This window comes from Balaenoptera ricei, chromosome 13 (genome assembly GCF_028023285.1).
Source record: "Balaenoptera ricei isolate mBalRic1 chromosome 13, mBalRic1.hap2, whole genome shotgun sequence".
In the NCBI taxonomy this organism is placed as follows: Eukaryota; Metazoa; Chordata; class Mammalia; order Artiodactyla; family Balaenopteridae; genus Balaenoptera; species Balaenoptera ricei.
Window position 1 is genome coordinate 14,791,681 of NC_082651.1, and position 14,612 is coordinate 14,806,292.

Below are 14,612 nucleotides of genomic sequence, written 5' to 3' on the forward strand. Positions count from 1 at the left end.
TCTAACAGTCATGTCAATGGAGTGCTAGAACAACAGAAGAGTATAGTGTAGAAAAAAATGTTTTTAATATTTCCCAAACCTGGCAAAAGACATAAATCTAGAGATTCAAGAAGCTCAGCAGACTCCTAAAAGGATAAATTCAAAGAAATCCACACTTAGACACTTCGTAATCAAACTGTTAAAAACTTAAGACAAAGAAAAAAATCTTGAAATAGTTATCAAGAAAAGTGATGCACTACTTATAGGGGAACTATGATTCAAATGACTACAGATTTCTCAATAGAAACCATGGAGACCAGAAGAAAGTGGTACACTTTTCAAGTACTAAAAGAAAAGAACTGTCATCCCCAAATTTTGTACCAAGTGAAAATATCCTTCAGGAATGAAGGTGAAATAAAGACATTCTCAGATGAAGGAAAGCTGAATTTGTTGGCAGAAGACCTGCTCCGAAAGAATCGCTAAAAGTTCTCCTGATAGAAGGGATATTATACTAGTAGAAGACAACTCGGAACATCAAGAGTGAAGGAAAAACAAAGATACCTCTGAAAGCTTTCCCTGCCCAATTTTACTTCCACCGCCTTATCTTTCATAGGCATTACCCGCTGGTAAACCTCTTGCATTTCTTTCTTTTTTTTTTTTGAAGCACATGAATTTAATTAGACGAGATCATTTAGATTTACTGAAATTACAATCTAAGTCAATCATTGCTTAAATACAGTCCACACGACACAGGATTATTTTACAGTACGTACACGAACAGGTAGTAATAGAACTGCAAACCACCTACCATTTACGATCACTACAATGCAGGAGAGAACTCCTCTCCAAAAGTAAGCCCATTTTTCTTTAAAGAGCTATCTATTCTTAGATGTCAAGTCAGTAGCCTAAAACTAAATATGCACATTAACATTTGGAATTACTCAGACAAAAACAAAAAAGCAAAATTACTCTGAGTCTTCATTTTTATTCATTTTCTTTTTATAGACCTCTTTCTTGGCCTGGTACTTAATCTAAAGAATGGAAATAACATAGGGTATCTAGATGCTACAGCAATAGTCTCCATGCCCACACTGAATAGACTATCTAGCACTGAAGAAAAGCCAGAATTGTTTGGATAAGGTTCTCTAATTTCCCATCTGCTTATCAGATTCCGCCTGTTGAGAGATGATTTCGTAACAGTTCATCAATACTTTTAAGCAAATTATTATATCTTTATGCTGTCTATGACAACTAGAATACTAGAAGTGAAGATGGTGCTATCTTGTTCCTCTTCTGGACTACGGTACAGGCCTAGAAGGGTGACTGATGTACAGTCTCCCATATTTTATTTCCCCTGACACATGCCCATTCAAGTGACCAAAGGAATGGGTATCAGAAGATGACAGAATTTATTGTGAACTCAGAAATCTGCCTATAATTGTATAACTGTCTGAATGCACCCTATAAGCAAGAATCATTGAGACTAATTAAGATTCCTCACTGATCTTTCAACCTCATTCAATCCAAATACAACCTTCAGATTTCTACTTATCCATTTAATGATTACTCCCCCAACTGCATCAACCCCCAACAAATTTATCAGGTGTCTATTATTCTGCAGGAAAGAAAGAAAAAAGCTTTGGAAGACACAATGGTCAGCTCAAAGCACAGACCACATTAAAAGAGACAATTTTTTTGGTAGTATATACTTAGGATTTTAATAGCTACCACCAGACAGTAACTGCTCCAATCAAGCAAAACAATTCCTTTAAATCTTTCCTTAATATACATACCAAAGGTAAATGTTCATCTAGAAAACTAGATGACTTTAAAATGAAAGAGTCTAACATTTAAACAAATTTAGACGGTTTTACAATGATGCTCTTCACGTAACTTTATTCCTATAATGTATATACCATGGTCAGTACTACACAGGTGGTAAGAAAAATTGAATACCCTTGCACTCAGGATACCTCTACTACATTCAAGTTCTAGAACTTATTTGCTAGTCTTGGAAAATACAACTAAGCATGAATACGCAATGCATTCGATGAAAATTTCTGAGCTCCCTTCTACCGTTCTGATTTTCCAGTTTAAACCACTGAGGTCGATAAGTAAATTTTTTTCATAGCTTATTTTCTGCTCACATGCAGTAAAAATTAAAGCTAAAATTATAAAAAAAAAAAAAAAAAAGGTTGAGGAAATGCAATATAGTATCAGAACTCCTTTTGTTTTAACTGCATGTTCTTACCGTTGCATCAGAGCAAGGATCAGTTCCAGCCCCTGTTGCTAGGTGACCAAACTCATTTGCATGGCTGCCCAGGAAATCAGCAGCACCGCAAACCAGCCAAGAAGTGGCTAGTGAAGAGAAACATCTGTCTATTACCACTTCTGTTTTACTATACTTTTTCCTTTCATATTTTTAAAGGAAAAGAAAAAAAAAAAAGTGGAAAGATGTTCCTAAATGTGAAGGCAGGATTCAAAAAAGAATCAAAAGCAAAAAAGCACACATTCAAGGGTGTGTCCGCCTAGAAAAGATATTACGGCTTAAAAAGAGAAATCAGGACACATAAATTCGTACATCACCTCATGTACTTTTAGTATCATTCACATTTTTGATGGATTAAAAGTTTTAAAATCTGGAAGCTAGGCAGAGGAGGAGTAAATAACTTTAACAGACCATCGCTATGAAACCATGAAATCTAAAACCACCCTACCTCTCTGCCGTATCATGAACATGCTTACAAATTGGTTAGATTTAAGGACTGGCTTTCATTGCTCACCATCCGAAACAAATCCATTTCTGAAATACATTTTATGAAATTATAATTATTGAGCAGGTAGTGATAACCATACACGATAAAACTCAGTATTTGTTTTAATTCCTAAGTGCCAATTCTTTAATACTGTTAATTTGTTTTAAACTTCTCCATCTACTTTTGAAGAAAAATTGGCCTGTGAACCTAACTATGTGCTATTGTTGCACCCACCAGGAATCAACTTCCCTTCTAAGCACCCAGTTAATCTGATTTAGCAGTGAGAGGTAAACTGCAAAGAATATTTAACAGAGAACAAAAAGACCTGGATTCTGGTTCCATGCAGGCTGGGAAAAGATACCTACTTGACTATAACCCCAAAAAGATTAGTATCCAAAAGAGGTTTTTTTTAAAAAAAATTCCTACCAATCAATAAAAAAGACAAATAACCCAATAGAAAACAATAGACAAATAACCAAGAAATTCACAAAGGAGAAAATTCACATGGTCAAACATATGAAAAGAGGCTCAACTTCAAAGATGATGAAGGAAATGCAAATTAGTACAAATAGATACTATTTCACATCCATCTGATTGATTTAAATTTTTTAAAAGTCTGATAATACCAAGTGTAAGTAAGAATTGAGGAAACAGAAACTGTTATATATGTTCAGTAGGACTATAAATTGTTACAAACCCTTTAGGGAAAAATTGCTAAATTTTTACTAGTAAACTTAGTAAAGGTGATGAGGAGGTATACGCCCTGTAATAAAATAATCCGTATGTAGGTATATACCAGACAGCAGTGCTTTGCCAACTATGGGTTGGAAAATAAATTTAGTAGCGTCTCATAATGAGCATTTATAAATGCTGCTCCTTTTAGACACTCCAGTCTCTCCTCTGCATGATATTCATACCTCTCCTTTAGTTTTCAAAGTTAAGAGATAGGTAGATTAACCAGGTCAAGGAAGGTGTGGGGGGCGGTTAGGGGGTGCACACTGGTAAGTTATTTCTTTATAAACAAAGGGGAGTCATGTGGCGTGGCCAGACATGTGCCAAACTACTCCGCTGGGCTTTTAAGATCCTTAAAATGCCCCACAGTCTAACCACCTGTCACATTTGCATCCCTGTCCCTCACAATTATCTTACATGCTATTTCACATACCTTTCTGCTCTGGTCAATCTGCTTCCCCAACTTCCTCCTTATCTGAACCAACTACAGAAATCTGAGCGACTATTTTACTAATTCTCCCAAAGAAGGCACATACCTCTTACCACTGTAGAAGCACAGGACAGAAATTCATACATACAGTGGGTGCCCTCAGGGTACTAGGAATTAATTCTTTCAAAGAACTCCAGTTGGGAAAGGCTCTTCAAAGTCTTAAAATCTGGGCTTTTATCCCAGCTCTTCCATTTGCTTCCTAGTTCTGTGATCTCAGGCAGGTTACCTAACCAAAGTCTTAGTTCTCACATCTGTGTATGCCGACCACAATCTCTACCTCACAAGGTGCTGCTAAGGACTAAATTAAATAACGTACATGAAGATATCTACTACTATCAGTACCTATCCCATGGTAAGCCTTCAATAACACAGATGCTGAATCTGTAGGGCCAGGTCTTGCCACCAAATCTTCTAATTCTACATTTAAAAGAGCTTCATTTTAGAAAACGTAAATAAAAATAAAAACACAAAAGCACTTTAACAGAGGCATTAATAATGAATTCATTAATTTAAAATCACTTGAATACAATTACAGACTGGATTAGTTGGCACAGCTTAATAGGTATAGGGTCTGTTTCCCCTCTCAACCCAACCTAACTTGGATGCTAGACCAAGCAAGCTGTTTCATCTAGACTCAGGCAAAAGTGGGTTTGTACCCCCTCCAGATCCAGTGGGGCTCTCTGATCCTGTATCCTAATCTGAGACTTGACTGCAAAGGTCCAGGCTTTCCTCTGTGGACTAGACTATAATTCAACAAATAATTATCATTACCAAGTAAATAATGTAGTTTCATTCTGCTCAGAGCCTAAAACTAAAAATGTAATGGGACACATGGCAGAGAAAGCGGAACTCAACTCATCTTCTCTTCTGAGAATGATCTTCAGACTGAAAAGGGCAAAACCAATATTGTTTCACAGAAACTGAAGCCCAGTACAAGTGAAGAGACCCAGAGAGCAACTAGCTGCTTAAGTCAGGACTCTTGGTTCCTACAAACAGAAATCTCTTTTGCCCAAGCAAGTTGTATTTAAAAAGAGGCACAGGTAACCAGGGGTAGACAGGAGGATAAATGAGTCTCAAAAGATTTCCCCTCCCTCATTCTCGCGACATGTAGGTTTTGCTTCCCACAAGAGACCAGATTCTTTCAAGGGCTACTCATCACTCCAGGGCTCACGTATTTTCAGCGCTTCTTTCCATAAGGGCTCTAATGAGAAAGATCCTAGGGAAGGACGGTGAGGTACCCACCCGGGAGCAAACGAAGGTGGCCAAGCCTGGATGGCTCAGGCCCATCCTCACACCATGCAGCACTGTGGCCAAAGTGGACAGGGTATCGAGAACACGCTGCTCCTATTCAAACCACATAATTTAAAAAGGAACACCTTCCATCTTGACCACAAAAATATGAGATTTTTATTAAATGCCTTGCTAGTAATTGGTGGCGGTGGGGGGGGTTGGGGAAGGCGGTTAGTTTGACATGTTTTATTTTTAGGGAATTTGTTCCCAGCTTCTCATCACTATTGTCTTTTTATAACTTTGTTCACCATTCCTTTTCAATAATTCTAAAAATTCCACCCAAAACATAAATCAAATTATCTGCCTATATTTCAGAACTCAAAACTTAGCTTTTTCACCTTAGACTAAATTTTCTGGCCTTTTTAATTTCCTTCATTTCCTTCCTTAATCTCCTTCCTTCGTTAACGTCTCTCGACTACAAGGATTTATCTATTACATAGTAAGAACTTTAGAGCCAGTACTTATCTGACCTCACCCACTCTAACCAAACGACTTTTTAAGGCTAAACCCCCCAAATTTTCTCCTGCCAGTATCTTCTTCTCCTCTCATACCCCAGTCATACCTACATAAAAGGCAGTTCCAAACGGCTCACCCAGAACTATCTTAAAATATTCTCTATTTCACTTTTTATAGCCTTACTCCACTTTTTAACAATCATCATGTTGCCTCACCAGTGTAGATGCTCCATCTGGTGGCAGAAGATTTTCCCCCTTAAAACACTACCAGCCCTGCAACGGCCTAACTGATTTCCTAGCACAGCACAGTGTTTAAGAACAAACTCTTGAGTGATACCTTTCCCCAAACATCGATTCACCACTTCCAAGCTGTACACCTGGGGTATGTTACTTAACATTTCTGAATCTTAGTTTCCTCATATGTGAAATGGGAATAATGTACCTGCATCATGGGCTATAAATGTATGTAAAGCTCTCAGCTCAGTATCTGGAACATGGTCAACACTCCATTAAGTGAGAGCTATATTTTCCTACTCCTGACTTCTCCTTAGTCTAATTTCATCCTATCTAACGAAGGCAAGCAAACCCTCAGATGCTTTCATCGTTCCCTCCCTTTCCCCCTAATCTCCTTGGAACAAATCCTGAGGCCTTCCATCACTGGCCTGTCCCCAGCCTGATCTTGTCCTAGTCCTGACAAGGGCGGCTGCTCCAATCCAGTCAGTCCCTGAGAGTCTTTAACAGGAGTCACGCATTTTCTCAGCTGTTCAGCTCCTTTCTGGGTGCCACAGAAGAACCACACCTCACTGCTCTGCTGCTCTAAATCTTACCCATTCTTCCAAATCAAATTTAAAATATCAACTCCAGAAACCTTTGATTAATCAAGAGCATAATGATCTTCCCTTTCCTTTTTATAGTAAGCAGAGTCCATCCTATGCAAACTTACTTTATGTTGCCTCGGAATCTTTCCAGTTCTTTTATGCGTACAAAAAGCACCCTTACATGAACAAACTAGACCACAATCTTCTAAAGAACTGTATGTTTCACTTTCCACTGTCCCACAGCAAATTTTAGACACTTTAAAATCTTAGCACTATTTCTCACACTCACACACACACACACACACACACACAGGAGTCTAAAGCAATAATTGTTTTTATTGACTTTTCTTAGGAATTAAACTTTAAAAAAGTCAAAAGACTAAGTAAAACACTAAATAAAATACACTAAACAGGAGAGAATTCTAGATTTTCTTAAAATAGAGAAGGAATTAAAAAATTATAAAATAAAAATTAAAAACACATTAAAAAAATTTTTACAAAACCAACGATTGTTGTTATTATATATTATAAACTATGATTATACGACAAGCATCTGGAAATAGTCAACACGTTAAAGCAGAAATCTTCAATAACTTTTTATGTTGGCAATAATTAAAAGGCAAAAAATGTCTTGGTTAACATCATAAACTTCTCTTCTGTGTACATTTTCAGCCAAGTGATGACTAAAGAGCTTTAAAAGGAGCCCTGAAACATTAAAAGGAAAAAATAAATCATTTAAGCATGACAAAAATTTACTGAAGTTCCTCACTCAACAGCCAACCTGCTCACAAAGGAGTCACCGGCTTCTTGACTGTCCTCCTCTCAGCAGGGTGGGAACATGTGTCCATAACATGGTGCTCACAGGCCGCTGGATGACATTCCAGTTGATTACTCAAGGCTGTTTGGTGTGTAAAGGCTTGAGCCACAATGGCTTCAGCTTCACCCTGTTTGTTTACCAGTCTACACAAGTCCACCCAGCCTTTATAGCAGGCGGCCCCAGAAGCTTGCGCAAATTTACCAGGTGCAAACTAGAAGAGCAGGAAGACTTTACAAGGCAATGGAGTCTTAGACAACAACAGCCAACACAGAGTTCCTCATATGCATGGGAAGCTCATGTACAAGGTCTAGGTAGTTCTAGCAGGGTAACAGCTTCGTTTACAGCTGAGGCTAAGTAGATGCCCCCCCCCACCCCAAAAGAGGGGAGAGAATGCACTGGAAAATGTTAGCGAACTGGGCTAAGAGATCCAAGCTCTCTGCTGTGCCCCAGGACTATAATTCAACAAATATCACCAGTATCAACTTAATGATCTTATTTCATATGATAGATCAGAAGAATCCAGAATCCAGGTCACCTAGAACCTAAACTACTTTCACAGGAACATAAAACCTACCAAAAAAAAAGAAATTACTTGAAAAAGCCCTTATAACTTCCAAGTACCTGAAAAATGTCCTCAAAAGAGAAATGAGTAAATTGAAATATTTAATTAGCAACATTCACCTCAAACACATCCCCCATAAAAAAGTCAGAATACAGATTACTCACTATGTGTTCCCTGGTTATCCAATCTCAAAAAGATACTTCCATTTCTAGCACCAAATACATTTAAATGCTTTGTCTCAAAGATTAGCCAAAATATGATAACCCTTATGAATATCTATAAAGACCTGCCAGATCAGGAGGAAGACATGTTTAGCAAGTCACCAGTAGCTGGGGGACAGGAGTAAAAGAGGGTTCTGATGATAATTATGACAGGACAAGACGTAAGCTAGGAAATGAGGACATATGGTCATCCTACCAGTGGCAGAATGCAAAGCTCTTGAATTATTTCCCCAAATGTTCCAAATCTTGGTGGCCAGTAGTCCGCACACTTGAGGTACGACTGCTGAGGCCGTCCCTACCTACTCCCAGAATCTGGGATCTTTTCTCAGATGCTTTCTCTGATTGGCTGCTTTGGAAGCTTCAGCTATTCTCACTGTCATGGCATGTTCTGGTCCTGCTGCCCCCCGACACTGGCCTAACTGCAGGCAGCCTGGTGGTCAATGCCTCCAGGAGCCTCCTGGGGTCTGAACCATCATTAGAACGCCTTGGTCGCTGTCAGCCGCCAAAATCCGAAGCTTCCTCACCACCACCAGTAGTTACCTCACCCTAAAGAAACAGAGGGTTCCTCACCCACAGTGATTAAAGACCACCTCTAAAGTGCCCCCATCACCATTCCAGGAGGTCTTTAAGTAGTACACGTCAACACTCACTTCAGGTACCAGCTGACCGCATCCAACGCCACAGCCCCCAGAAGTCTGAGGCTGAAGCCACTTCCAAAGCTGTGTTCACTCCCCTGCAGTTAACAAACAGGCAGCACAACCTCAAAGCTATTTCAGAGAACACTTGCTGCCTTCCCAGCCTCTGCTGGCAACGGCCATCACTGACCCCAAAATGAGGCTGCCGCCGCCAACACCACTCCTCTGCCTCTTTGGCTGCGGCGAAGCCCGCAGCGCTGTGGGAGTGGTGAGAGCTCTCCGAAAGGTCACTAACACTTCTAAGGGCACAGCTACCCAAACAGTCCCCAGAGCCCCGCCTCTCACAGTCCTGTCCCACCGTACCTACCAGGTAACCACGTCTCCTTACGAGCATCTAGTGCTCACTGAGGCTGCCTCGAGCCTAGCTTCTCAATCCTACTGCTCTGTAGGATTATTTCTAACAGACTTACGCACGAGTTAGAGCCACTCTCTGGATTCCACAAGTTTCTACGTTACAGCTACTGTCCTCATGTATACAGATGGAGCAGCTCGTGAGACTGGTTTTGCTACAAACAGCTGTCCCCAAAAGTTCTTCCTACCCTCCCGGAAGTTTACAATGTGTGAACAAAAATGTCCATAAGCAGTCACAAACTCCCCAGTGATTGACTATTTCAAACTCCTCTGAAATAGTCAGGGGTATCACACAGTAACCTTATTAGGCCATTTCTCTTAGTCACCACTAGGACTATGAACTCCGAGGGCAAAACTGGCCCAGGGCTAAAAGTGAAAACTGCTTAAAAGTAAACCACCAAGTTAAAGATTTAAGAGATGTCACAAGAGCAACCATATTCCAATAAAAATTAAAAAAGAAAAATCACCCAATACAAGTGACAGGCCTTGCTAGCTGGCAACCAACCCACTCACACAGAAAGCAACACTGGAGACAAGTGACTAGCATGCTCACAGGAAAACAGCAGGAGGTAGGATGATGCGGGGGAGACAGATGCAAGCGTGTTACCCTAATCATCCCATAAAAGAGGCAGAGTCATGGCCTCGGAATTACTCAGGAAGTAGGAAAAGTTACTTCTACAAACAAACTCCCTCCTAGTAAGTTAAAATTGCTTGGAAATTTACTCACCATGACACTAGGAACGGTAATCATTTAAGCAAATGGGTGAAAAACAAGGCTGTAAAAAGAGAAGGTTTTCGGTTTGTTTTCTTTTTGTTTTTTTAAATAACAGCAACAGGGAACTTTCAGAATAACACAGTAAAACGAGATCTGCAAAAGTTTATTAAAAGCAACGATAAAAGAAACAAGAGAAAATAATCTGAGAAAGCTAATGTTATTGAAGCAGTGACAGGAGATGAAGGACGATGCTAAAGCACACCAGACACTCCCTTCAACACCATACCTTATCAATGGCTTTTCCGACCCGAGAAACACTGCTGTGGATGTCTTTGTGGTCTGAGGCTAATTTTTGAACAGTATCCTTTATCCTCTTACAGCACTGTGTCAAAACAAGTGAAAGCGTCCCTGATAATTCAGCATCTTGACCTATAAAAAAGAAGAAAAGGAAGAAGATTGGTTACTCACAAAAGCAAATCCAAAGATGGCAAGTTACAAATTGGCCCTTTGGAACATGAAAGATGGAAGTAAAGTGAAGAAAAATCAGTGTCTGCTTTGAACAGATGGTCACATTCATAGATAATATTTTTCAAGTGCATACTAAGAAAGCTATTTTAACTTTTTATTGTTTGGAATAAATTTTAAAATTTTACTATGAAATAAATCACTTTTGTAATTACTGAAATCAGGAGACAATCATACTGTGAAGGCATTTTTCAGAAAATATGCCTACATGAATAAACTCACTTATTCAATCCACTTAAACTGTCCAAGTCATTCTCACATTTCAATTATTACTAAATTTCCTAAAGAGAGATAAATCTAAATGCTTTATGTTCTACATAAAGAAGAAAAAACAAACTTCTTTGGATACCATGATGAAAACAGTGAAAAGAGAAACACGGCAGAAAAAGAGTTAACATATCCCCACCTGTAAGCAATAGTGAGCCAGTCTTAACCAGTTAGGGGGTAGGAACCCTCCTGAAAGCCAAGTTCCCAGATGCCAGCCAAGGGTCAACCTTGCAAGCAGGCCTGGAACCGGAGGGTTCCTACCACCCTAACTGGTTAAGAATGGCTCACTGTGCCTAAGCTCTTTGTATAACGTGGTTTGTGCTGAACTACTTTTCTTCTTCGGTATCTGCTAGACAGAGGGTGCCTGTAATGACAAGTACCCAGTAAACACCTGAATACTGTGTCTCTAAATGAGCTTCCCTGGTAGGTAACACTTCACACTTGTTAGGATTTGATGTTAGAGGAATTAAGCGTGCCCTGTGTGACTCCACTGGGAGAGGACTCTTGGAAGCTTTCTCCTGGTTTCCTCTGGACTATGCCCCATGTGACTTTTCCCTTGGCTGATTTTTGCCTTGTATCTTTTTGCTGTAATAAATGTTAGCCATAAGTATGGGTATGACCACCTGCTGAGTCCAGTTCATCCTGCTGGTAATCACTAGAACCTAAAGGTAGTCTTGGGGACCCTGACACACACAATTAATCAACTGGACGTTACTACAGTTTATATCCTCTTTCCCTGTGCTACTTCCTCAGGAAATAGGGAGGAGGAAGAGAAAGAGAAGAACCAAGAGAGAACAAGTTCAGTTATACTTGTCAGTTACCTCATAGATCTACACATCCACACCTGTAAGCAACAGACCTGGCTCCTGAAATCTTGTTCATAGCGGTGGTTCTTAAACTTTAATTTACATCAGAAATTTGGCTGCGCTAAGACCCAGCACAGTCAAATTAAAAAAAAAAAAAAGCCCGAAAGTACAGTAGCCTTAGGATGTTTATTCATTCAACAGCTATTTATTGAGCACTCAATTATGTGACAGGTATAGAAGTGTCCAGGCAAAAATCTCTGCCCTAAAACTTACCTTCTGGTGAGGAAGATAAACACAAAGTAAGTCAATTATACAGTATGACAAAAAAGGATACGTGCCACTGGCAGGGGTGGGGGGAAGCAGAGTAAAACAAATGGGGAGTGTATGTGGCTTGAGCAATTGTAATCTTAAACAGGTGGACATCGTAGGCCTCACTGAGAAAGTGACATTTGGGCGAAGACTTGAAAGAAGCGAGGGAATTAGCCATGTGGCTACCTCGGGGGGTGAAGGGTAGCAGAATATGCCACCCCCAAATAGCTTCTTTGGCGTAAGAATGATTTTGAGCTGATTATTCTGAGAAACAGCAGACACAGAAGCTCTGAAAACAGAGTAGAAGTCACCCTTTGGTAAAGGAAATTTAAATTTATAAAATAAATCTCCGTTTGTAAGGGTTTCTCCCTCTCTGTACCAGGCAGAGAAGAATGACTCTAAACCTCTAAAGAAGTTTTTTATCATGTTGACAGCTCAGACTTAGATCTGTATAACAAACCTTATTCTTGTTTACTGTGCTTTTCCTGGTAACCTCTCCATTACTGGCCTCCCCATACCAACTTTTCTTTTGTCTTTAGCTGAAGATGGTATTTAAGCCTGAATTCTAAGCCACCTCTTTGAGTTACTCATTTTTCCCTGAGAATCTCCCACATACACATGAGGTATACGTGTTAACAAACTGTCTGTTTTTCACTGGTTAATCTGTCTTTTAATATAGTATTCTCAGCCAAGAACTTGCAAGGGTAGAAAGAAAATTATTCTTCCTCCCCTACAGAGGAAAGCATTCCAGACTGAGGGGGACAAAGCCCTATTGCAGAAATATACCTAGATTACTCAAGAAATAGCAAAGAGGCCAGCGTGGCTAAAGTAGATTTCTGGCAAAGGAAATCAGTAGGAGAGGAAGCCCAGGAGACCAGGGGGGGGTCCTGATCTTGTAGGGCCTTTCTGGTACTGTAAAGTCTTTGCCTTTTACTTTCTTTGAGTAACAGGAATGCCCATTGCAAAGTTTTGAGCAGAACAGCTACATAAACTGACGTAACATTTTAATACAGTCATTCTGGCTGATGATAGGAGTACAAGACAGAAGCAGGGCGATGAGTCAGGAGGCTGGCAGCAATCCAGATGAGAACAGTGGCTCAGCCCAGGGTGTTAGGCGTGGAGGTGGTGAGAAGTGGTCGGATTCCGGACATATTCTGAGGGCAAAGCCGACAGGATTTTGACCGGCTATGAGGGAAGAAAAGGACTCACAGATTACTCCAAGGTTTTCAACCCGAGTCAACCAGAAAGACAGAGCTGTCTCCAATTCAGATGAAAAAGATTAAAGGCTGAGCAGTTATGAGGGGGGAGGGAGACATAAAGAGTTCAGTTTGGGGCTTGTGAAAGCTGAGATGTTGAGTAGTCACCCCAGTGCATATGTGTAAGAGTGAGTTGGATATATAAACCTGGAGTTCAAGACTAAGGTCAAGGTTGGATACAAATTTGTGAGTTACTGGCATACATATGATACTAAACGAAATCAGCAAGAGAGAGTTGGGGCAGACACACAGAAGTGATAAAAGGAGGGAGTCCTGGAAACTCCAAGTTTATGAGACCAAGACAAAGTAGAACTGGAAAAGGGGACTAACAAAGACTACTGAAACACTAACTCTGGTGTGAGAGGAAAATCAAGGAAATACGGTGTTCAGAAAGCCAAGTGAAGAAAATGTGCCAAGGAGGAGGGAGTAACCAACTGCGTTAAATGTGCTGCTATGTATCAAGTAAGATGTGGGCTGAGAGCTGACCACTGACCTACAATACAGAAGTAATCAGTGACCATGACAAGAATAGTTTTTCCAGAGTTTTAAGAAAAGAAATCTAGAAGATTGTAGGGACTGTGAAGAGGGAATATAGTAAGTCTGGCTCAATGACAACCACTGAGAGAAGTAAAAAGATAAGTAAACTGGAGATAGTGCCCATAAGGTACCCAATCCAATGTGGGGTGGCCAAAATAGAAACTACCCTTACTTCTAAATACAACTGCACAAAGTATATATCAGGTGCTTCCAATTTCTAATAACACAGTTTAGGCTAAGAGAATACCTGGCAATCCAGGAAAATTTTAAAATCTGTCTAAAAGGTGTCCCATACATACTTGGGGGCAAAAGAATCTAATTGCTTCAGTAAGCTCTGCTCTGACCATTTCTGGTCTTTCTGTATCTAAACCTTATCTAAGGTCAATGGCTTTATCTTCTCTATGAACTTCTCTGCCCACAGACTTACTCAGTCTTCTCAGTTCCTAATGAATTCTGTTCTCTCCACCACTCCTCTGGCACAGAATCATACACTATTTAACGATTTCATGTATATATGCCACCATCAATCTCAACTAGATGTAAGACCCAAAGGGAAGACAAGTTCTTATTGTAAACTGTATACTTCACAGTCTTATCATATGCCTTGCACATCTGCAGGCACTATTAATATAAGTATTTGGATTGATGGTAAATAAAGCAAGGGGGAAAAAGTTAAAAAGAAAGTCATATTGAACAAACGGTGCTGGGATAACGAGCTATCCATATGCAAAAGAATCATACCATAGAGAAAAATTAAATCAAAATGGAATGAAGACTGAAATGTAAGAGCTGAAACCATCGAATTCTTGGAAGAAAGGGGGTGTATTCTTGACCCTGGATTGGGCAATGGTTCCTGAGATATGACACCAAAAGCAAAAGCAACCAAAGAAAAAATAATTAAATTGGACTTCATCAAAACTAAACTTTTGTGCTTCAAACGCTACCAAGAAAATGAAAAGAGAACCCACAGAATGGGAGAAAATACTTGCAAATCATATATCAGATAAGGGTCTAGTATCTAGAATACACAA

General features: G+C 39.8%; 1 protein-coding gene across 1 annotated transcript in view; it reads right to left on the reverse strand.

The window, feature by feature from the left end:
- Positions 1 to 14,612, reverse strand: part of RMND5A (required for meiotic nuclear division 5 homolog A) — a 60,311-nt gene that overhangs the window by 29,092 nt on the left and 16,607 nt on the right. Inside the window, exon 2 of the mRNA XM_059942396.1 lies at positions 10,168 to 10,310. Coding sequence (XP_059798379.1) covers positions 10,168 to 10,310 — 143 coding nt within the window. The remainder of the gene's footprint in view (positions 1 to 10,167; positions 10,311 to 14,612) is intronic.